Below are 24,492 nucleotides of genomic sequence, written 5' to 3'. Positions count from 1 at the left end.
CACCACCGCCAAACATGCTGTACCTTCGTAGTCTGAAACAGATTATGCACTTAACGGATAGGTGGCGTTCTGGACGATGAGAAGTTGCAGTGACACGAGTGAATGAATGTCTTTCTACTTTTTTCCCCCAAACACGACAGAATGACACTGATCTAAAACAGTCGATATCTGACCACCTGGAATTTCTGAGCCGACTGACCGAGCGCATGGAGACTCTTCAGATGAACACCGCTGTCTTTGTGCAGGTGAGAGGGGGGAAGGGGAAGTGAATCGGTGCTATTGTCAACATCATATTAATAGCTACCTAACATAGCCACGATGCCCCAATATTGTGTGCCTGATTATGGTGATATGATGAGGTACCCTCCCCGTTCGTCCGCAGATGAACCCGAAGCCTCGCACCTGGGGAGGAAAGCAGGGCTCCCGGCGCCTCGCTCGCTGGGGGAGGCCGCACCTGGCCGATGACGCGCAGTCCGAGTTTGGTTGGTCACCTGTCCGCACACGACGCAACAGCGACGCTGCCTCCGAAATGTCCTGCGCCTGGTAACCGGCCTTTGGACAGCCAATCAGAAGCCTTTCCCCTCTGCTGTCAGACCACCGTCTATAACTAACGATCAGCGACCTCTGCTTTGGACAAACCGTGCACGGCTGAAATATTTCCTTCCACGTGGTCTGCACATTGTGAGCCTCGTAATCAAACGCTATTGGCCTCAATAGGGCACCACTGGACCTTCATTGGCTAAGGGGGGACACTGGTACAATGTGAATAAAGAATCTCATCTGCCTTCTAATGTACTATAATATCACAAGACAGAGAGTAAATGTCTACAACCACAGCGAGACCTTAGGTGAGTTTTGGGCATGTCGTAGTTTTAGGCATTCAATCTCCTGTCTCCTCTAGTTCTTTAACGTCCTGTTGTAGTCATGACACGCATTTTCTTATTCTTTTTCCATTGGACATTAAACAATTCACAACCCTTCCCTTGTGTTCTATGACTCTGGACAAAACTAGTACGCAATATCTGATTTGTTTTACACAGATCTGCCCTGCCCCCCCCCCCCCCCCCCCCAAACACACACACGTAATGTTGTGCTATGTTATGCTCTGCCTGCGTATATCAGCAGCGCCTGGACACACAGACACGCACTCAGTCTGGAATAAAGCTGCCAATGCGTAGTCGTCCGTACTCACCTGGCAGTTAAGTTGATGGAAAAGTCTATTGAGTTAACCTGCTAACCTAGTTATTCAAAACATTAGGCAGTTTTACCGACTACGTAGCCACCGAGCTTTAGTAGCCTACTGGACATTTACCTGACCAAGTGCGTATAACGCTTTGTTAGCTAGCTACGTTGTAACGTTATGCCCGACCGCTGGAAACGCACACAATAAATTTAGCTCCGAGTTATTCGCGAGGTAGTTCAGCTGTTCGACTACCTCGAGAACAAACACGACTTCACATTCACATATTTGACTAGCGAATCACCGATATAATTTACTGTTATTTCATCCAAAAAAAAATCTGCACCCTGAAGCGGGGAGACGCACATGCGGACGAGAGCGTTTAGTGACATCCGTGATTTTAAGCATGAAAATTGGAGAATTACTCCGATAAATGCAACGTTGCTGGAGCGAAGCCAGACCTGATTGCGTTTGTCGCGAGTTCTGTATTCGCGTCACCGACAGATTAACGGTGAATTAATGTCAGCGTTCTCTCACAAACCCATCATTCTAAAGACATGGTGTCACAAAAGGAACAGAATTTGCCGACGTTTCCCATTCGAAATGCAACAATGTAACGGCTCAGACGGCTCACACTTGTCGTAGAACTATGGAAATTTAGCAACTTTAATAGGTGCTGAGAGCTGGCCATGGATAGACTACGCCAGAATTTCCATTTTCGAGTAAGTTGGAAAATACCAGTAAAGTATAATTGGGTGCCGCTGATGGGGAGCCATTTATTTATCTATTGTGTTGTTTCAAGTGTTACCAATTAAATTGGGTCTCTTTACATCATTATTCAAAATATGTTTCGAACCAGTCTTTCATGAAACCTGGATTGCAATGTAACATTTTTAGTAGAACGAAAATAAAATATAGACTGTCTGCCACTACTTTCCAAAGCTAGTGTAGAGAGCTCATGGCATGCCATTCACAGAAAAGGCTTGATGTGGGGAGGAATGCTAAAAGAAAGCCTACAAGGAGACTCTATAAGCGCAATATACCACTTTTACAAAGCAGAGCTTCCTTGCAGAAACCTATCATCGTTTCTCTTCAACAGAGGGAGAGGGTTGAGAGGGTGAAGAGCATAGAGGAGGCGATGAAAGTGGAGAAGGAGCGGTTTGAGAGGGAGAGGGAGAGGATGGAGAAGTGGGCGAGCAGGAAGAGAGAGGAGACGGCGAGGGAGACGGCGGCGCTGGCGGAGGCGCTGAGCAGGATCAAAGAGCAGTGGGAGACGGTGGCAGAGGGCCTGGTGGGAGAGATGAGGAGAGAGGGAGAGCGGCTCGAGCAGCAGTGGCTGAAGGTGGAAGAAGCCATGGAGCGGGAGAGGGAGGGACGGGCGGAGGAGGTGAGGGCGCAGAGGGAGCAGTGGGAGAGAGAGCGGGAGTACGCGGACAGAGAGAGGAGGCGCATGGAGGAGCGGAGGACGCTGGAGAGAAAAGTGTGGGAGAAGGAGAGAGAGAGCCTGGAGGAGGAGGTGAGGCGGAAGGGCAAGCAGATGGAGAGGCAGTGGAGGAAACTGAGGGAGGTGATGCGGGAGCAGGACGGGGCGATGGAAGACCTGCTGGGCGAGATCGCCAGGCTGGTGAAGACGGAGAGGATGTTGGAGGAGAACAGGGGCGTGGCCGAGCTGCTGGAGAGAGAAATGATGAAGCTGAAGATCTGGGGAGAGATCGAACTGATGGAGGCGCAGCGGCAGAGAGCGGAGAGGGAAATGTTCACGAAAGCGGGGGAGATGGAGGAGGAGGTGAGGAGGCTGCGGAAGGAGATGGAGGAAGCCATGTTGGAGAAAGGGCGCGTAGAGGAGGAGATGAGGGAGAGGGAGGAGAGGGAGAAGATGGAAGGAGTAAGGAATGGAGAGATGGAAGAGCTGGTCAGGGCAGAGTGTAAGATAAGGAAAGCAGACAAACGATCATGGCCTTGGTCACTGTGCTGCTGGAGAAAACAAAAGGAGGATTAAAAAAACTGGAAAAGGAGGAGGAAGACAGGTGGGACAAGATGGAAAAGTGAATTAGACCAGAATTTACCAAGTAGGTCTACAATGTACACCTGACATTGTTTACTTGGTTATTTTTTCCATAATCTATTTTTGTCCTAGGACCAGTTCTCACCTGCATTGGCTCCGATGCTTCAGTCCGTCTCCTATCATTGCCAACTTGTTGCGTGTCTTTTTAGGTCTGTGATCCTGTCAGCTTTCTGCATGAAGGAGCCTATTACTAAAACAGAAAGAATTGTCTATGCATATTCAAGCACTTAATTATGAATTCCTTCGTTTCTGTGTATCTGAGGATAGCACTCACCCCGCTTCAACACTGCTGAGCAAGTGCAGTGGTTTCCACTGTGAGACAAACCAAAAAATACAGGCCAAAAAATGAGAATGCTTAAGGTTAATAAATAAATTTGTCTAATGACATTCTATCTCTTGGGTTTATATAACCTCAGATAATTTTAGCACGCAGAACTACACTAAGTGGTGTAATAGCATCTCTCTTAAAAATGTTAATGGACGATAAAGTCACCCCCTAGAGCCAGAATTAATGGATCTCCCGAAGCCCCGTTTGAGACACTAAATGTCCTTTAAACCGTACTCCTGAAATGTGACTGCACACATATTGCATCACTGTATAAACATTACACTTCAAAGTAATAGAACCAACAGCTATCACCCAGCACCTGCAGCAGGTTGCAATGCAGTGACCAGCTTGTTCATCCACTTTATGACCCTGAAAAAAACAAACAGCATCTGAAATCCGAGGATCTGCGAGTTTTCACATGATGTGTGCATGCAGTGTGTGAACACCCCGCACCACGACTGGGTACAAGTCTTCATATGCCCACCAATGGTCACCATAGCAAACTAGACCCATGGCTTGCTCACCCAAACAAAACCCGTGACCCCAATGCCCTTGTACTTGAGGGAAGAAAGTGAAGCTCTCCATTTGAAAATGTCTTTGACTCCCTGCAATACCTCAGCAAGAGAACATGGGATCTATCCATTGGAAGGTATAAGAAGAACAAAACAGGATGGTGATGATGAACAGACTGTGGATTACCACCAGGGAAACTCACCGTTACTTTTTAATTCCAGAAAAATAACAAAAAGGCCTTGTTTCATGAAAAGATGAAAAAACCTCAAAAAAGCCCCATCCACCTGTTAAGTCTGATATATTATTTTAATTTCGTTTGAGGTTACAAATACATGTTTCAGCTTTCAAAGGTCATTGGCAAATATCCACGTGCACTTCTGATACAGCATAAAATATGTTCCTGATCAAACATATTTGTGGCTCCACAGTGTTGCATGTAAGTATGGAAAGACACCTATCTGGCGCACTGTTAATTTATTTTTGGCTATATGCACCTCACCTCTCACACATCAACTTCAAGAAAAGGCTAACGGTGTGGCAACATCTTTTGTGCACCTACACAAATATCAAGAGACTTAATATAGCACTTTGATCTAACAACATCAAGAAGGTTACCTGGACCAAAGACTTCCTATGGCCCCTATATTTATATGGAATCATCTACACAAAATGTCACTGCCAGGATAATGAAGGCATTGCACAGTTAGTGTCATACAATTTGGTTGGATATTGAAGGGCACACATTTTAATCTGAGGCTGATAGAGTTCTAATCTTATATATTACACTTTGTGAATTGCATGTTCAGATAAATCACCTATCTACAGTACATGTACAGTATTAAGAGATTAAGTTGCTTATTTTCACAGGGTGATGCTAAATACATTCATGATAACTTGTAACATATTCAGACAAGGGCTTCCTGTTAGGCTAAGCAGATTGTACCATGTCTTGTGATGCCATGAGTGTGAACAGGACATTGCTGTCAGCGAAACTGTTTTCACTGTATCATCTTACAAAAATGCTATACCAGCATTACTGTATTTATTCTGTCTGATTTAGCTGATTATTACTTGGGGCATCGGTCCCACTTGTACTCTCTTCACTTTGTGTAAATGGTTCATCACCTGTATGTACTTTCATGTGTTTTTTAAGGGTTGACTGGTCACTGTAACTCCTCTCACAGTGGGTGCAGCTGTACAGTTTGTCTTTTGTGTGAACTTGCTCATGTCTTTTAAGGTGTCCAGAGCGGCTGAAGCTCTTCCCACAGAAAGAGCAACTGTACAGTTTCTCTCCCGTGTGAGTCCGCAGGTGCAGCTTGAGGCTGCTGGCCACGCTAAACTTCTTCCCACACTCAGAGCAGCTGTACGGTTTTTCCCCTGTGTGCATCCTCTTGTGTATGGTAAGGTGTCCTGCCTGACTGAAAGTTTTTTCACAGAGGTCGCAATGGTAGGGTCTCTCACCTGTGTGAACTCTGTAATGTGTTTTGAGGTCACCCATACCATTGAACCTCTTACCACACTGCCCGCAACAATAGGGTTTCTCCCCAGTGTGGATCCTCTGGTGGATTCTAAGGTTCCCTGCATTACTGAATGTCTTTTTGCAAACACTGCAACTGTATGGTCTTTCGCCTGTGTGAGTCCGAAGGTGCACTTTGAGCTGATTGTGCTCACTGAACCTTTTCCCACAGTGAGGGCAGCAGTATGGTCTCTCTCCAGTGTGAACTCGCTTATGTATTCTAAGTTGGCCCGGGTGACCGTAACTCTTCCCACACAGATTGCAGCTGTATGGTTTCTCTCCGGTGTGAGTGCGCTTGTGTGACTTGAGGAGATCTGCTCGACTGAAGCGCTTTCCGCAGTAGTTGCAGCAATGCGCCTTCTCGCCACTGTGACTCCTCAGGTGTATGTTCAGTGACCCCAACCGACTGAAGGTTTTCTCACACAGAGTACAGTGGTAGAAACCTTGGGGCGTTCTGGTGAACTCTGATTTAAATGAGTTCAGGGCTATCTCTGAGGCCTGGAGATTACCGGAGAGACCATCCTGCTGCCCGCTCTCTGTGGCCAAACTCCCTTCCGCTCCAGCTGAACCCACTCCCTGGACCCACTCTTGAAGGAAGAGATCGTCGGAGCCGAATTCTGGTTTGACGTCACTGAACGCTTCTCTTGCACCATCACGGCACATCTCGCTCCCTCTTTCATCAGACTCCTCTGGTTCGGACTGCTCCAGGTATTTGGCTTCGTCATCACTTGTCTCCACAGTCATGTGACTGTCCGACACAATCGTGACTCTGACATCACAATCGCTGTCCCTTGAGTCTGGGTCTGAACAGTGGGGAGAATTGGGATCGGCATAGTGTTCCCTGCTCGCGTATTCTGCCTCACTCCTCTCTGTTTTGATGGCCTTGGTGGCCAGGTTAAGAGGAGACCGCGTTTTTGAGAGATCGATGGCACAGCCGTCTTCTGTGTCAGACTCGTTCTGAACGTACGCAAATTTAATGGGAGACACGGCCCTGCCGGAGAGCTTTTCGGCGCCCTCCAGCCCTGACGTGCTTTGTGCTTGAGGACTGCGCTCGACCGGGGGCTCTGCTTTGTGGTGAAAGCTCTCCCGTGCTCTCTGCCTGTACCTGCGCCTCTCCGCAAGGCCCAGTTTGCCATCGTTCAGCTTCGGCTGGATCACCTGCTTCTGGATGGACGCTGTGGGTTGTTTAGCACGCAGATCCTTGAGGAAAGCCCCTCTTTCGGATTCTGGAAGGTGGGGGGCACTGGGTTCTTCTTCAGCTTCTGTAGAGAGAAGACAGGAGAACTATATTTTTAACATGGTCATCTGTTACCATTAAATTCCTGAGCTCAGTATTCTAATTTTATAATTGAAAAGGTTCATATATGTGAGAATTTTTGCCAATTGTCTTGGCTTCTGAAATCAAACAATACAAAAATGAACACTGCAAGTATTAATTTAATGTCATTTTTTATTGTGCTTATTTGAGTGTCAGTTGGCCTAATGATTAAACTTTTATTTGAGATTAATTAATAGGCCAGAGGTCAACCTTCATTGTTTGGTAAGTTAAAGGTTTTTTTCTAGTATTGTAATTTTTTTCTTAAATGGCAAATTACCTAAAGCAAATTAAATTATCAATGGAAACGTTAACATGTTTCAATAAATTCAAATTGGTATGCACCGCATGTGTTCTCACTGTAAAGCAATAAACTTGTTGGACAAGCGGATTGCTTCTCACAAGCACCAGCAGCCTTCGTTGAAAAACGTGATTGTTAACCTGATACATACAAATTATGTGCAAGTTACTAAATTAACTGAGGTGAGAAGAAGCTACCCCGCTATTTGATACGATCTTTGTTTGTTTTGCCCGGTCTTCTCGCTCAAGGATGGATAATAATAAATGCAAAAAATGCATCCAGTTAACTAGCTAGCTACATAGCTAACGGCTACCATTTTGAGTTGCAAAGTTTGTTTTTTAATAAAAAGTATCTCACCCTTCTCTGACGCGCCCTGTTCTTCATCTCGTTTCTGCAGCCTTCGTCTCAGATCCTCGTTCTCGGTCTCGATTCGTTGTATTCTACCTTGATATTCTGAAAGGGTCTCTTCTACCGACTCCAATATGTCACTCACAGTAGCTTTAAAGATCTCATTCAAAGAAGATTCTAGAAACGCTGTTAACTTCTTCGATTTAGACATGACTAGATACTGGAAAATAAAAAAGAGATTGCGTATCCTGTATTTAGCTTGCAAGCAAAATAAAATGTTATAGGGGATACGTTTGCACTCGATGCTGCTGCCGTATACGGAACAAAGCCGTCGCTACCCAATGACGTCTGCTTCGTTTCGTTTCCGTAACACGCCCTCATTTAGCGCTAGCGCCCCCTAGTGTTCGGAAGTGCATATTGAATCGTTGGTTGTTGAAAATAATGCTCTTACCGGATAGGCTACTGTTCAATATTTACTCACAGAGTAGAGAACGCTGTACATACACAAATCATATTGTATCAGTTTACACACGTGACTGGAGAAAATTTTCAGTACAACACTGAAAAAACAACCTGTGAAATGTTACAATACATCATTTTCATTTAGCAGACACTCTTATCCAGAGCAGCTTACATAGGTTACAGCTTTGGTAATTGTGGTTTAAACACCAAGGGGTACAGCAGTAGTGTCCCCATGGGGAATCAAACCAGCAACTTCTGATACAAAGCCTTACCACTCCGCTCCTTACTACTACACCACACTGCTGCCCATAATCAGAAACAGAATTACTTCTTTTCCTCTTCTTTTTGATTCTATTTTTTTATCTAACTTTATGTAAAACTCAAACTTAGGTACATACTCTGCCTTAGCATTGTCAGGAAATATGTATACTGTTGAAACTATTGGAGCTTGAGATAAATTTTACAGTCTTAAGTGATTTAGAAAAACAAGGCACTTGTAAAATGTATTTGATTGCCCAATAATTAGTTGTTATCAGGCTCACTGGCAACTAATTCATATCTATAAAGAAAAGCCTTTTTGAAGGGTTATTTATTTGTTTTTAATTTTCACAGAATCACCTTAGCATCTTTACTCAGCCATAGGTGATTCATAGGGAGAATCACCTAGACTGTGGATCTCCAAGACCAGGGTTGGGTAACTCTGGACAGGCAAACTGGGAGATGGTATCTCCGGAAAGTTGAGTTTTTTTCTGTCTTTTTTTTCCGAATGCCTCCTTTGCACAGCAGGAATGAGGTGTGGGCACTCCCTCTGTCCTGCATCTACCTGAATGCCTTTGCATAAAGCCGGGAGTGTCTGAGCTCTCTGCCAATCACGCTCGCCCTTTTCCCAGGAATATCCCGTATCGTCGACGCCCAGAGGGAGGCCATATGACAGGAACACAGTGCTTGTCGCTACACGTAGACGGGAGGTGAGAGGAATCAGGTGGGGAGGTCGCTGGGGCCTCCTCATGCCGGAGCGGGACTTGGCACTGACACACATCCACGGCAACACCTCCATCTGCTGTCACTCGAAAGGGGTTGGACAGACAGGTTTGTAGCGACTCTGGCACTCCTTCAAGGTGTTAAAAGGCCTTAAAGCGTTTCCACGCATCTCCGCACTAAAGCGGTTTACGGGGCTGGAACTGCAACACGATAGTGTTTGTCCTGTTTGGACGGCTTTCTGGAAATGTCTGTGCATGTTGTAAGTCGCCTGGATACATCTGCTAGATGACAACATGTAAAAATGTGAACGTAGCACTATATGAAAAAGATATGCAGTGCACATAGCGGGTACTGTTCAGTCTTGCTTGTTTTTTGATGTTTTCCATTTCCTGTGTGACAGCTGTTGAATGGTGCTGCCCTGCTAACACATGCAACATTCTCAGAGTGGTGCCGTGACATTGTGGCTCACCATGCTGACTGACTGTCTTTGAATGGGTGTGCAGTAGGTATGTATCTGTGTGCCAGTGCTTCTGTGGGTTTGGGTGGATCAGACGCACTTGCTTAACTGGCGTGTGTTTTTTTGTTTGTTGGCTCACACCCGCTGCTGCTGCTGTTTTTTTTTTTTGTTGTTTTTTTTAAGCACGCTACTGCAAGAGGCTTCTCGTGTAGAAGGTAACACACGCTGACAGCTGTCAGGAACACATTTCCCAGCAGTTATTTCAGTTACTCTGTCCTGCTGTGACTCTTCCCCTTTTTTGCATTTCTATGTAAATGTGGGGCCTTGAAAAGGGAAGGGTTAGTGAATCAAGATAGCTCTAAATTTGAATATGTGTTCATCTTTGCCAGGGCATGTGTGTGTTATAATGCTCATCTGAAGCTTAGGATCCTTGTACTCTGGGTTAAATCTCCAGCAAGTTACAAAATCAAGAACAATGTTGTCTGATGGCCGTATTAGACACAGCTGGGCCATGTATGTCATATACTTGCCCTGACAGTGTCTGTGCTGCAATTAGTGTTGGCGTTGGCATGTGCTGAACAATGGCAGCCCGGGTTGTGGTTGCCTGAGGTTTTGCGTTTGGATGAAGTTGCATTCTTGTCTTGCTGAATCAGACTGTTTGTGCACGCGGAGGCCTAGATTTGTCTTTACGCTCTCGGTGCTCTGGTTTGTGGTGGGGGGGTGAGGCGGCTTGGAACGTGACATTTTTTGCCAGCCTCCATGGGATCTGCTCTTGAGACAGACATGTGATTGAGAATCATCGTCATACTTTTTCCTGTTGATGTCAGAATCATCATCGTTACCCGTCGGTCAATCACACATTTGTCTGACTTCCTTTGCGGCTGTCTTACGAAACTGACAGGGGTGGGGCTGAAGGGCCCAGACAGGAAACAGGAAGTGAGGAGCAGCAGAGTGGCAGAGCAGCTCATAAACTGAGAAAATAAAAACCAGAGAGGGGAAGGGGGTAGAGTGATGAACCCCTTTGTATTTTGAAATTGATCAAGTTTAAAACCTTTCTTACTGAGGTCCTTTTCTCAAAAAGGTAGTGTAAGAATACATTGTACGGCTGGCATGGCAAAAACAAGACACAAGAGCACAAGCACTTTAACAAATTTAACAGCAATGGCAGACCATTCATATCAATTAGATTCCTTATTCTGCCTATAATCTGCAGTTTTTGAGACACCACGCTTTGCCTGGTCTAACACTGAAAGGGCTCCCGCTTCTGCAACAAACCCTAGCAAGCTAAGCCATGCGTGTATAATTCTCTCGGTCACTGCAGGTTGATTCTTGCACCTGTAAATGCCATCAAGTAAATAATAACTGAGTTGTACTAACTTACAGCAGCAAGAGAACAATTCTGGAGCATAGTATCAGGGAAGAAGCAGGGTGGTTCTGGCTGGCCTATTACCGCCCACAAGCTGTGGGTCCTCTCTCTCACCCGCAGCCTGCTGCTGGAACATGACATCAGGACAGGGAGGACACAGGTGGTGCTACATTTAACATGTTTGCAGTGGAGAAATGTCCTAGTGACAGTAGCAATTTCATTGTGTTCAACCATGTGCTCTAAACATCCCCTTTTTTGACTTCCTCTCTCTCTCTCTCTCTCTCTCTCTCTAGCTCTCTCTTTCTTCATCGCCGTTCACCTCCTCTCTGTATCTCTCTCTCTCTTTCTCTCTCTCACTCTGTTTCTGGTTTGTGGACAGGAAGTTTAAGCGCAGTTACTTTTTTTAATAAATTTCTAGGTGGGACCGGGCATGAGAGCAGAATAAAGGGAGAAACAACCAGTTCTCCGTGATTCAAAAAGGTGTCTCAAAGTCGAAGAAGGTGGGTTTTTTTACCTCATATAACAAACCAAAGGAGTTGGGTGTTTCTGAGTTTTGTGTGGGTGTGGCATTCATCAGAAGGTGTTTTGTGTTTGTGTGTCTTTATGACGGAAGGAGAGGAGTTGGCTCTTCCCTTTCCATTTCGTGTTTTGTTGATTGTCGACACTTCATATCTTTAGTTGTACAAGCTTTAGTTGTACAAAAGAAGTGTTGGGAGAAAGAGTCAAACAATTCAGCAACTCAAACAACTCTCATGTTTACCAAGGGCTGAACGCATCTAGACTTTCTGTTTAATTCCGTGTGGAATCTGGTCTTCAAAATCCTTCACATGATATGAGTGGATTTATGGGGTTTCGGCTGGTTGTGGGTTGTGTGAGTTATTTTTTTCAATGTGTGTTTGCGGTGTTGATTGCACCTCTGCGTTCTCTCTTACAGACCACATACACGTGCACAAACCCACAGGCACGCCGGACACAGCGGCAGAATCTGTTTGCCAATGCGGGGGGGCGACTGCGGCAAGAACGACCTGACATTTCAGTGACACCAACATGGATGCTTTCCTGACCGCACCGGAAGGAGCTTTAAGTTTCATTTGACATGGACACCTCTCTGACCACAGAGGAGGAAGCGTGAGTCACACCTCAGGGTTTGCTTCCTCTTCCCGCACACTCTCACGGATATAGTTAGCAGGAGGTGATGGAGGGTGACCGGGCGTGTCCGTCGGACCCGGGGCCAAGGGGGCCAGCTGCCGACCCAGCCCAGGACGTGTGGACCCGCCTGGACATGCAAATGCTGCATGAGGAGCTGGACTCCATGCTACGAGCCAGAGACGTTGACTTCAGTCAGAAAGAGGGGGCACAGTCGTCTGAAGAGGCAATGAGGAGCTGTGACTCTGCTGAAACCCACCCTCTCGAACCCCCTTCCCCACCGAGGGAGCAGCGGGAGCCCCCTGACACCCCCACAGAGATTCCCACACCCAGCACTGACATCAGCTCGGCCGACGAGCTGGAGTCTAGCAGGTGGAGCGGCCAGGACATTGACTGGTTGGTCAACCCCTTGTCCATCCAGCAGCCAGGCTCAGGTGATCCAAAGGGGGAAGAGAACTCTGGCACCCAGCCTGTGCAGGGCCCTGTGGAAGAGATCTCTCCGGTGGAGCACCGCCTTCCCAGTTCAGATCTGAAAAACAACTCAAACCAGGTAAGCCGGGCAGTTAGGAGGCCAGGTGTGTGGCCAAGAATGTGCCACTTCATGGGCTGTGCGTGCATGACAGCCTTTTAGGGCAGATGCTGGTTTGTGTGCATGTATCTGTGAGTGTGTGAGGGAGAGAGAGGGAGAGAGGGTTGTGATAGTGTCCTTGTCAAGGATGTGGAGAGTGTCTGGTGTGAGTGAGGGAATGACTGCTTGACATGCGTATGTGTTTCCATGACTACCTCTCTCACTGTCCTCCCACGTGGTGTCCTGTGTTCTGAGGATAGATGCTGAAGTGTTAGGCCTGGTGTAATTTCAGAACGTCAGTGAATTTTTAAAAATTGTAATAATTTCATGATCTCTGATGCAGACAACATGATTTTTATGAACTCTTTCTATCGCAACAAATTCACCACAACCACAACTCCCTCTTATGGTGAGCAAAACATGCACATTTTGCGTTGTGCTCACTTACGGTGTTTTTGCGGTTCTGCCTCTGTTGGCCTACCTGGTTTCCAGGAAATCAGAATGTTGGTATTTTGTAATCATGTTTCATAGGAGGTTATTTAAGCTCTACTGAGATGATGCAAGGCCACTAAACACTTCAACAGTCCTTTGAGGACATCAGAGATCAAAATGAAGTTTTTGCCCTGTAAAGCAACCCCCACACAAACAAATCATCAAGTTTCTTTCTGTCATGGTCAGATAGATCTGCATATCATTACATTTGCTTAGAAGGGCTCTTGTTGCACAAAAGATATCAGCTGGAAGTTACATCCACTTGTTTAATGACATCACTGTGCTCCCTTTTCTGATAGGCGGATTTGTTGTTCCTTTTTTAATTGCAGGAATGCCATTGGCTAAATCTGGATGGGGAGGAGGCTGAGGAAAAGGAGACACAGATACTAAGACCTGAGAATTACACAGGTGCTTGCAGTGATCATCTTCAGAAAACAATGTCACTGAGTTCAGCATTATGCACCATATGTGTATAGTACTAAACATGATACAAAAAGCTGGTCAGATCTACATTTGTTGCGTGTGGACATTAATCAATTATAAACATAATGTAATCTCAAATTATAAAATTTGTACCCTTGATTGTGATCTAGTCTCACTTAGAGGTAGAACATTCATGATATGGAAATCTTGACGATGTTCATTTAGTTATAGTTAGTTTAGCACTTTCCAGATATGTATGGTAACTGAACATCTCATTAGTTTTGAAGAATATTAACAAAGACAGATAGTGTACAAATCCACAGACTGTACCCATTATGTAAGTTCAACTGCAGTTTCAACCAGAGAAAAGATGCCAGATTTCAACTCCCCAGACTAATCACTGTGATGATATGTTGATGAGAAATGGTAACAGGTCAGCTTTACTCATCTTGCGTTCCCCCCCCCAATCAACAGAGAATGAACTGAAAGCCCCGCCTACAGAGAGGCAGCTGGAACAACCATGCGGGGCAGCAGAGGGTGATGGGCACACGGTGGAGACCAAACCCTCAGCAGAAGATTCATGGACTGTGGAGGGCACAGGCACCCCAGCACCGACAGCAAGCACAGGGAGTGAGTTGGTGTCTCAAGACAGTCAATCCAACTCCGCAGGGCACGGCTCCACGTCTCCACGTTCTTTATCAGAGACTGCAGAGGAGGCTGACCGCCGAGGAGGGAGGCAAGAAACGGGGGCACAGGAAGCTGTGGACCCCAACGAGGACTCTGGGAGTCCAGTGTGGGCGGGGGGGTCAGAGACAGGGGTGGACGTTCAAATAAATGGCGCTGCACAAGGAGAGGAACAGGAGCAGCAGGCCTTCCTAAATGGGGCCTCAGGAACACACGCTCTTCTGGAGTCCTGCCCTGCAGCTGGGAAACGAGGAGAGGCCCACAGCAGTTTAGGTCATAAAGAGGAGGGGATGGCAGCGCTGGCCACCCTGGTTCAGGAGGAGTGGAAAGGAGTTCTGCCTTCTCTGGGTCACGACGAGTGGAGGGAAGTACTAGTCTCTCTGGGCCAGGAGGAGTGGAGTGAAGTACTGATGTCTCTGGGTCATGAGGACAAGGAGACAGAGGTAGTAGCTACTCTTAGCCATGATGAGAAGGGGAGTGGAGAGCTACCAGCCAATCTGTGTCTAGAAGGAACCAACAACCAGGGAGCTGGGTGAGTGATCATCAAGTTTAATAGCTTGTGTTAAAGGTATTTGTGCAAGGATCGAACAGTGCCCCTCATGACCCTGATGTCTAGAACGTACCTGTGCCATCTGACACAATGTTGACTTATAGTTTGTCATTCTCAGTTACAGAGTGAACTATCCCCTTATGAATATACAAAATGGTGCACACTGGGGTTCCACCAGTGCTGTGCTTGTGGAGCTATATACAGATATCTCCTTCTACCTCTTCCTTTTTGTAGGGAGGAGCTGGCTCAGCCAGAGAAGAGTGACGAGACTGAACTCAAAGAACTCCTAGAGCAGATAGAGCAGTTCAGCCAGCTGACGCTGACAAGGCAGTCAGAGATATTAGAGCAGATTCAACAGCTAAGGGAGATAGAAAAATCAGAGCTGATTGAACCGGCAGAGTGGACAGAGAAGTCACAACAATCTGAGCTGATTGAAGAGTCAGAAAAGATGGAACAGTCAAAGCAGACAGAAGAGTTAGAGCAAATGGAAGAGTCAAAGCAGATAGAGCAGTCAGAACAGATAGAAAAGTCAGGGAAAATAGAAGAGTCAAAGCAAATGGAGCAGTTGGAGCAGGCAGAAGAGTCACAGCTGACGGAGGAGTCAGTGCAGATTGAACAGTCAGAGCATACAGAGCAGTCACAACAGTCAGAGCAGATGGGGCAGTCAGAGCAAATAGAAGAGTCAAAGCAAAAGGAACTGTTGGAGCAGGTGGAAAAGTCAAAGCTCATGGCAGAGTCAGAGCAGATAGAACAGTCAGAACAGACTGTGCAATCACACCAGTCAGAGCAAATGGTCAGAGGTACAAAGTCGGAGTACAACAAACAGTCAGAAGAGACAGAACAGTCGGCGGCGACAGAACAACCACAACAGCCAGAACAACTGGAGCAGTCAAAGCAGGTGGAGGAGTCAGTGCAGACAGAGGAGACAGAAAAGACAGACCAGCCATATAATACAGAACATTTACAGCAGGAGTCAGAGCTGGTGGAACAGTCACAGCAGGGGGAAGAGTCAGGGCAGGAGCAACAGTCAGAGCAGACAGAGAAGACAGAGCAGTTACAACAGTTAGATCAGGTGGAACATTCAGAGCAGAGGGAAGAGTCAGAGCAGGTGGAACAGTCACAGCATGGGGAAGAATCAGGGCAGGAGCAACAGTCAGAGCAGACAGAGAAGACAGAGCAATTAGAACAGTTAGATCAGGTGGAAACATCAGAGCAGAGGAAAGAGTCAGAGCAGGTGGAACAGTCACAGCAGGGGGAAGAATCAGGGCAGGAGCAACAGTTAGAGCAGACAGAGAAGACAGAGCAGATAGAACAGTTAGATCAGGTGGAACATTCAGAGCAGGTGGAACAGTCAGAGCAGGTGGAACAGTCAGAGCAGGAGCAACAGTCAGAGCAGACAGAGAAGACAGAGCAATTAGAACAGTTAGATCAGGTGAAACCTTCAGAGCAGGTGGAACAGTCAGAGCAGACAGAGAAGACAGAGAAGTTAGAACAGTCAGAGCAGGTGGAACATTCAGAGCAGACAGCAAGTTCAAACCAGATAAATCATTCAGAGAAAGTGGAAGAGTCAGAGCAGATAGAACAGTCAGAGAACTCCACTGTGCAGCACATAGATGGAACAGAAGTCTCAGAGCAGAACGAGAAGACCCAGCAAGCATCACCACCAGAGGAGATGGAGGACCGCACACACCAGACAGAGCCGGCAGAGATGTCTCTCCCCGTGGTGAACGGGGGAGGGGTGGACGTGGAGGAAGCACGCAGACTTGCTGAGAGGCTCTACAGGCTGCAGGACGTGCGACGCACAGAAGTGGTCAGACACATGGACAAGGAGTAAGGCACAAGGGTGGGGTCTGACGTTGCAATTGCGTGGCAGCAGTGTGGAAGGCAGGCTAGATCTGTGCAAAGTCAGTTCAGGTTGATGTCAGATTCCTTCCTCTGTCAGCTGTTCTCAAAAGACCAGAACTTTGAGAGAGTTTGAATAGAAACAGCACCTGAACAGTAAGGAGAGGACATTATTACAGTGGAGAAATGTTTCAGTTAGTTGGAATAATCAATGCTAATTTAGATGATTTCTCAAAAGGGGTTAATGTAAAATGTATTTAATAAATTCTTCACCAAAAAAATTTCAAAGGTGAAACTGAGTGCGTTTGGTGCTTCCCAAACATTTGCTGTTAATTACTCTTTAATCAAAATGTTAGGGATGGTTTTGGAACATGGTCAGTGGTTGCTCAAAATGTTTTTTTTTCAGCCAGATGTTAACCTTTTATTTTACATCCAATTGCACACAGACATTTGGGACTTGCATTGAATTTCAAACCTTGTTCATTAAATGTCTTCATTGTTATTTTATATTTCACTCTGACCTCTTTGGTCTTCTCTCTCCTCTTCTCTCACTCCCTCCATCTCAGCAATGAGTTCAGCAGAACTGTTGGGGAGGAGTACCTGAAGTTCTTTGACTTCACCGGCCAGAGTCTAGACCAAGCTTTGAGGTGAGCTTTGGGGATGAGACTGCGAGGTAGGGGGGGATTGTGGGATATCCTCTCTGTAGATTACACTTTGCCTCAGAAAGAAAAGTTAGGCCTCTGTTCAATCTGAACTTCTGCTACAACTCATGGTGTTGTGTAAAATATGAGAATAAGCTGAACGTCCATATAAATCTATTTCTTAGCAAAACACCTTGTCTGATTTATGTGGTGACATGTTCTGTGGTGGCCTCCCAGGTCCTTTCTGAAAGAGGTGGTGTTGATCGGAGAGACACAGGAGAGAGAGCGAGTACTGCAGCGCTTTGCCCATCGTTTCCTGCAGTGCAACCCCGACAGCTTCTCTTCCTCAGGTAACTCTCACCTGCGCAAGCGTCCTCTCCCAGCACACTGTCAGGCAGTCAGAACAATTAGAGCAGATTCAGCAGTCAAGGCAAACTCAACGGCCAGAGCAAATGGGACCAGCAGAGCGGACAGAGACAGAAACAGCCTGAGCTGATTGAAGAGTCAGAAAAGATGGAACAGTCAGAACAGATAGAAAAGTCAGAGCAGATGGAACCGCCAGAAGAAATAGAAGAATCAAAGCTTACAGTGTTTGCCCGTTCTGTCATCCTTCTCTGTTCCTGTACACACCCTGTCTACCTACTTCCTGTCAATGCACATGTCCTCACTTCCTTCTCTGTTCCTGTACACATCCCCTCCTCCTTCTCTGTTCTTGTAAATGTGCTCACTCCTTCCTCCTCTCCATAGGACCGGTTATCACGCTCACCTGTGCCGTGATGCTCTTGAACACTGATCTGCATGGGCAGGTGAGCCCCCCTGCATTCATACTGGAGAGGAAGGAATAATAGCCAATGAATAAGCTCAAAATACGGCCATTGACCACCAGATAGCACACAGCACTTGCATGCCATGTGGTAGAGGAAAATTAGGACTCTGTCATGACTAAATGCACATTTGTCCCCCTGTCCTCAGAATGTGGGAAAGCCCATGTCCTTGTCGAGCTTTATTTCAAACCTGGATGGGATGAATGAAGGCCAGAATTTCAACAGGGACACGCTGAAGGTGAGCTGCAGTCGGCTAAGGACAACAAAGTAATTTTTTTCATCTGTCTTATTCTTATTGATAAAGGTGTGAACACAGTAAGACCTATTATTGGTGCATTTCCTCATAGACAGTTTACTTGTAAAAACAGACAGCCCGTCAAACTCTTAACCATAGATCATTGTCTCAAAGTCCATTAGTCCCTCCATAATCTCACAGCATTTTATTGTGTGTTTTTTGTTCTGTTTTGATGCAGTATTCATGTTATGATTTTAATAGCTACCTTCTTTCAAACTAAATAGAAAAAATACCTCTGAGCCAATAGTGATACAGGACTTTTTGGTCTCCTAATGACATGGCTCAGTCTTTGCTTATTTCTTCTCTTCCAGGGCCTTTACAACTCTATTAAGAGTGAACCACTAGAATGGGCAGTGTGAGTAGATGGTCTTTCTTGTCTACTTGTCTGTCAGTCCTCCTGAATTGAAGATATGTGAATTGAAATTCCTCCTGAATTGAGATATGCATCTACTTCGTGTGTAGCTGCATATTTGTGCAGCTCTTCCTTGAATTCAGACTTCCACTTCCCTTAATCTCCACATGCACCCTTTCCCTGCTGCAGTACTTCTTTCCCTCACGTATTCCAACTGCACGTCCCCCCAGCCTCTCACCTCCCCTTTCTCCACTCCAGAGACGAAGAGGAACTGAAGACCTCCACCATGTTGCCGGGGGATGTTAGAACAGACGCACCGCCACGCTCCAGGAGCAACCCCTTCCAGGACGTGCCTCACGATGAATCTGCTGCAGTGTTTAAGCAGGGCTTCCTCACGCGCAAGACTCACGCGGACATCGATGGCAAGCGCAGTGAGTGTGACCGTGCCATGTGATCTGACCACAGACTGTGCAACGTGTGGATGGGAGTACATCCTTAAAAATCCAGAGTGTAGTTTTTTTTTGGAGTTTTGTAGCTTTTCATTGTCATAATAATGGAGATATTGCATGTTGAATCATGTATATGGCCTTGTTTTGCACAATATTTCCTGCTGTGTTTTGAACATGCTTTGTACTTGCACATTGGAAGTCGCCTTTGATAAGAGCATGTGCTAAATGGCAAAATGTATGCAAGGAGTAATGGTACAGTATGTGTACTGAATGTGTGACTAGAGGCTCACTGGCTTGAATTGTGAGACACCAGGGTTATATCAAACACATTATTTAAAAAAGCACCTCAGGCTGGAATTTTGGTTGAATGTGACAAACAGCTATATATCAGCCAATCAGCCTTTCAGCGTGGTGGTATAACTGTCATGTCCTCCTAAATGCTTACCTTGGTATTGGCTTTCAAATATTAGATTACATTACAGCCATTTGACGTAAATATTAAGTCCACTTATACATTTTAAATGAATAGGTACACTACTGATCACTCATCCCCAGTAATAAAATTTGCAAATTGGTTGTTTATGAAATGTAGTTGCCCCATGGTCAGGGGGTCTGCAGAGGAAATGAATCATGTTCTGAAATGTGATTTTTGTCAGCTCCCTGGGGGAAGAGAGGCTGGAAGACCTTTTACGCTGTGTTGAAAGGCATGGTACTCTACCTGCTGAAGGTGAGTGTCTGACTCCTAAGCCTCACTGTCACCATTTTTTCTTTTTTTTTTTCTTTTTCCACGGTCCTCCTTACCAATACAACAGTTTGTATACAACCTAATACCACTTTATCCCTCCCTCCTTCTCCTCTCATTCTCCTTTCACCTCTCCTCCAACTCTCTGTTTCCCTCCTCCTTCTGTTCTCCCTCTCTAACGGTGTCTCTCTCCCTCTCTCTGCTCTCCCTCTGACCCTTGCTCCCTCTCTCCCTCTGTTCTCTCTTCTTCCCTCTTTCTTTCCCTTGCCCTCTCTCCTTCCCTCCTTTTCTCCCTTGCTTTCTCTCTCTCCCTCTGTTCTCCCTCTCTCTGCTGCCTCTCTCTCCCCCTCCCTTTATTTTCTCTCCCTATCACTCTCCACCTCTATTTCTCTCCTTCTCTCCCTCTCTCTGCTGTCTCTCTCTCCCGCCCTGTCTCCCTCCCTCCCTTGGCTTTAACTCTTTCCCTCTCTCCACTGTCTCTCCCTCTCTCCCTCCCTGTCTCCCTCCCTCCCTTGGCTTTAACTCTTTCCCTCTCTCCACTGTCTCTCCCTCTCTCTCCCTCCCTGTCTCCCTCCCTCCCTTGGCTTTAACTCTTGCCCTCTCTCCACTGTCTCTCCCTCTCTCTCCCTCCCTGTCTCCCTCCCTCCCTTGGCTTTAACTCTTTCCCTCTCTCCACTGTCTCTCCCTCTCTCTCCCTCCCTGTCTCCCTCCCTCCTTTGGCTTTAACTCTTTCCCTCTCTCCACTGTCTCTCCCTCTCTCTCCCTCCCTGTCTCCCTCTCTCTCCCTCCCTCCCTCCCTGCTCCCCTCTCTCAGGAACAGTACAGCACGGAGTGGCAGAGCGCAGAGGAAGCGGTCAGTGTGCACCACGCCCTGGCGGAGCCGGCGGTCAACTACACTAAGAAGCAGAACGTCCTCCGGCTGCAGACGGCCGACTGGAGGGTGTTCCTCCTGCAGGCCACGTGAGTGAGCCACGCGCGCGTGTGTGTGTGTGTGTGTGTGAGAGAGAGAGAGTGTGCGTGTGCGTGTGTGTGTGTGTGTGTGTGCGCGCGTGTGTGTGTGTGTGTGCGTGTGCGTGTGTGTGTGTGAGGGAGTGTGTGTGTGTGTGTGTGCGCGCGTGTGTGTGTGTGTGTGAGGGAGTGTGTGTGTGTGCGTGTGCGTGTGCGTGTGTATGTGTCTGATAGTGTGTGATAGCTCTGTGGTGGTGTGTGGTCTGTTTAGATTGAGTGTGTATGTGTATAAAAACTGTTGGTATGTGAAGCAGTAACTGTACATACAATTGTGCATGCAATAGTGTGTAAGAGTATGTGTGTGGCAGATTGTGTGATGCAGAAACTGTGTGTATGAGTGTGTGTGATGTGTATATGTGTGTGTGATTGACTCACATGGCTATTTGCTTGTGTTGTACTCTGCCTCACTTGTATGTTGCTACAAAGCATCTTCCAAATGAAAAAAACATTAAAATTAATTAATGATAGAATGGCTGTGTGATGGTGTGTGTGATAGAATCTGTGCAAGGCTGTTTGTGATAGACTGACAGTGTTATGGTTTTTGCAATGAAGTAGTTTGTGTGTGTGATAAGGCCACTCTGCTAGGGATGGTGTGTGTGATGCCGTAAGCATTGCAGTGTGTGTGACAGATTGACTGTGTCGTGTGACATGTGTGGTCACTATGTGGTGATGTGTGTGTGACGGTGTGTGGTGACGTGTGTGACGGTGTGTGTGACGGGGTGTCTCCCTCAGCTCGACGGAGCAGATGAGCTCCTGGATCTGCAGGATTAACCTGGTGTCAGCACTCTTCTCCTCCCCTCCTTTCCCTGCTGCTGTGGGCTCCCAGAGGAGATTCAGCCGGCCCATCCTGCCAGCCACGCCCTGTGCCCTCACCCTGGTACTGTACCACACACCTGCACACCTGTACACACCCACACACCTGTACACTTACACACCTGCACACCTGTACGCTTACACACCTGTACACTTACACTGCCCTCACCCTGGTACTGTACCACACACCCACACACCCATACACTTACACACCTGTACACCTACACCGCCCTCACCCTGGTACTGTACCACACACCCACACATCTGTACACTTACACACCTGCACACCTGTACACTTACACACCTGTACACCTACACCGCCCTCACCCTGGTACTGTACCACACACCCACACATCTGTACACTTACATACCTGCACACCTGTATGCTTACACACCCATACATTTACACTGCCCTCACCCTGGTACTGTACCACACACCCACACACCCATACACTTACGCACCCATACATTTACACTGCCCCCACCCTGGTACTGTACCACACACATATACACCTGTACACTTACACACCTGCACACCTGTAAGCACCCACACACCTGTACACTTACAAACCCATACACTTATACTGCCCTCACTCTGGTTCTGTACCACACACCTGCACACCTGTACACCTGTATACACCCACACACCTATACACTAACACTGCCCTCACCCTAGTACTGTGCCACATACCCACACACGTTCTTTAAATGCACTCCCTCTTGCTTTGTGGCACAGTGGTAAGGAGCAGGGCCTGTAACCCAAAGCTTGCTTGTTCAACTCCCAGCTTGACCCTCCTGATGTACACCTAGGCAAGGTACTTACCCTAGGATTGGCTCAGGAAATATCCAGCTGTATAAATGGACGACATGTCAAAACTGTAACCTACAGTATCTAAGTCACTCTGGATAAGAGCATCCGCTAACTGAATGTGCACAAATGTATGCTGGAGAGTGTATCTTCTACACCTCCCTCTCTGCAGGAGAGCCAGTTGCAGTCTCACTCCCGCATGCTGGACTCCTTCTGTCTGGACCTGGAGCTCCTGCAGGAGGACCCTCCTGACGAACGCAAGGCCAAAGCGAGAGAGATAGAGGAGCACAAGCAGAGGGAGGAGTACCTGCAGCATGAGGTCAGAGAGCAGGGGCACTGCGTGTGTGTGTGTGTACGCGTGTGTGTGTGGGTGTGTGTGTGTGTGTGTGTGTGTGTGTGTGTGTGTGTGTGTGTGTGTGTGTGTGTGTGTGTGTGTGTGTGTGTGTGTGTGTGTGGCTTCTGCGTGTCAACGTATTTTATCACCAGGAGCTCAGTCACTGTCTTTGAGTGCCACCTGTCTGCCTTTTTTCCCACAGCCTCACTTTATTTACACTACAATTTATTTCTGCATTTATTTCTTGCCTCACGCACGCCCTCACCCTCTCTCTCCCTCTCCCTCCCCCTCTGCAGAAGACCCGCTATGAGGTGTACCTGCAGATGCTGGAGGCGTGGCAGAACATGGGCGGGGAGGTGGGCGGTCCAGTGGGCGAGGCCGAGCTGGACCGCTTCGACAGAGAGACATGGGCCGAGGGCAGAGCAGAGCGCAGGGAGGGGCGTCTAAAGAAGTCCTACTCTAGCCCCTCTCTGGACCTGGAGGCGGCCCCGCCCCCGGCAGTGACGGTCAAACGCAACACCTCGGAGAGGCGCACCTACCGCAAGGTCATCGTTCCACGCCGCAACAGGGACATGTGAAAGAGGAAGCCCCTGCCAAAAGTGCCGCCCTGGGACAGAGAAGAGTGTTATGAAAGAGGGCCCCCCACGAGATCACTGCTCTGTAGGGGTGCAGAGCACATGGCCTTAATGGAACTTCATCCTTTGTGAATACATCTCACCCCTTCCGCAAACCCCTTATTTATTTATTACCAAACACAGTGAAATACCTTTCTTGTTTTTTTTTTTTAAACTGCCATTTAATCTCCTCTGGAAACTAACTCTAGTGATTTTGTATACCTAATTTCAGTGAGATCCTACACGAATCCTACAGATGTTGGAGGTGGACCTGTTCAGCACAGGGGTTGAGAATGGTCCAAAAAACTCATAAAAGACTCTGTAAACTTCACAGGCCTATAATATGCAAAAGAAAAATAGATCTTTTTCACTTGCACTCACAGCAGACAGGGCGTTTGGACTCTGTGGACTTTTTATGCAGTGATATTCCCTTTAAATTAATTTTGAGAACTTGAATGGAATGACCAAGAAAAAAAAGCAACCTCATACGCATTCTGTGGGTGGTGAAATTTTTTGAGTCCAGTCGGATTGTTTCTACTTGACAGATGGGCACCTTCCGAGATGGGAGACTGAGACAAGGATACAGTTTCTAATCTGTCTGCGAATCTTTTTGGAATCCACAAGGACTACAGTAAACTACAGCTGATGCAGCTTTACAGTGAATGTGGAATAATAAACCCTTATCTCTGCAGTGTTGAGTATCTTTGATACTTTCAATACTTTATCTCTGTATTTGGAAAGAAGTAGAATATGTGCGATACAGGGATGTTACTTAATTAGCGTGTTCATTCTGCAGTGTTGACTCTTTCACCATAGGAGGGCGCTGTGCAACAGAACATTGTGAATGAAGGCACAGGAAATCAAGGAAATGCTGAAACAAAATATTATCATATTATTTTTTCTTATTTATTTTTATTTTGTCTGAGGGGAAAGTTCATGTTAATGTTTTGGAGAAAGAGCCTTTATTTACAATAGATTATGTTCCAATGAAAATGAAAATGAAATGTAAAATTGTTTCATTTCCATCTTTTGGACTAGTTGTGGTACCAGCTATTTAATCTTCACTGCAAAAGAA

At 46.7% G+C, this 24,492-nt stretch overlaps 2 protein-coding genes across 2 annotated transcripts; one reads left to right on the top strand and one right to left on the bottom strand.

The window, feature by feature from the left end:
* Nucleotides 1–4,373: 4,373 nt before the first annotated feature.
* Nucleotides 4,374–7,828, bottom strand: LOC118778193 (zinc finger protein 436-like). The gene is made up of 2 exons (XM_036529601.1): nt 7,576–7,828; nt 4,374–6,864 (listed from the first exon to the last, which is right to left on the bottom strand). The coding sequence occupies exons 1-2, from the start codon at nt 7,775–7,777 to the stop codon at nt 5,129–5,131; spliced, it is 1,938 nt and encodes a 645-aa protein (XP_036385494.1). The 5' UTR covers nt 7,778–7,828; the 3' UTR covers nt 4,374–5,128.
* Nucleotides 7,829–14,324: 6,496 nt separating this feature from the next.
* LOC118778053 (PH and SEC7 domain-containing protein 4) lies at nt 14,325–23,803 on the top strand. The gene is made up of 14 exons (XM_036529371.1): nt 14,325–14,677; nt 14,930–15,803; nt 16,146–16,525; nt 17,104–17,184; nt 17,416–17,528; nt 17,926–17,984; nt 18,151–18,240; nt 18,609–18,652; nt 18,908–19,080; nt 19,755–19,825; nt 20,655–20,800; nt 21,581–21,725; nt 22,642–22,788; nt 23,100–23,803. The coding sequence occupies exons 1-14, from the start codon at nt 14,436–14,438 to the stop codon at nt 23,379–23,381; spliced, it is 2,847 nt and encodes a 948-aa protein (XP_036385264.1). The 5' UTR covers nt 14,325–14,435; the 3' UTR covers nt 23,382–23,803.
* Nucleotides 23,804–24,492: the final 689 nt, after the last annotated feature.

Source organism: Megalops cyprinoides, chromosome 5, assembly GCF_013368585.1.
Source record: "Megalops cyprinoides isolate fMegCyp1 chromosome 5, fMegCyp1.pri, whole genome shotgun sequence".
NCBI classification, from domain to species: domain Eukaryota; kingdom Metazoa; phylum Chordata; class Actinopteri; order Elopiformes; family Megalopidae; genus Megalops; species Megalops cyprinoides.
This window is presented reverse-complemented; position numbering and strand designations above follow the sequence as displayed.

What these genes read in the sequence shown, in the direction of transcription:
- LOC118778193 (XM_036529601.1), bottom strand. Translation starts at nt 7,777, where the DNA reads ATGTCTAAATCGAAGAAGTTAACAGCGTTTCTAGAATCTTCTTTGAAT. An exon ending in ACAGGGCGCGTCAGAGAAGG is followed by an intron (nt 6,865 to 7,575) that starts GTGAGATACTTT and finishes TTCTCTCTACAG; the next exon opens with AAGCTGAAGAAGAACCCAGT.
- LOC118778053 (XM_036529371.1), top strand. Translation starts at nt 14,436, where the DNA reads ATGGCAGCGCTGGCCACCCTGGTTCAGGAGGAGTGGAAAGGAGTTCTG. An exon ending in CGACAGCTTCTCTTCCTCAG is followed by an intron (nt 17,529 to 17,925) that starts GTAACTCTCACC and finishes TCCTCTCCATAG; the next exon opens with GACCGGTTATCACGCTCACC. An exon ending in TCAACAGGGACACGCTGAAG is followed by an intron (nt 18,241 to 18,608) that starts GTGAGCTGCAGT and finishes CTTCTCTTCCAG; the next exon opens with GGCCTTTACAACTCTATTAA.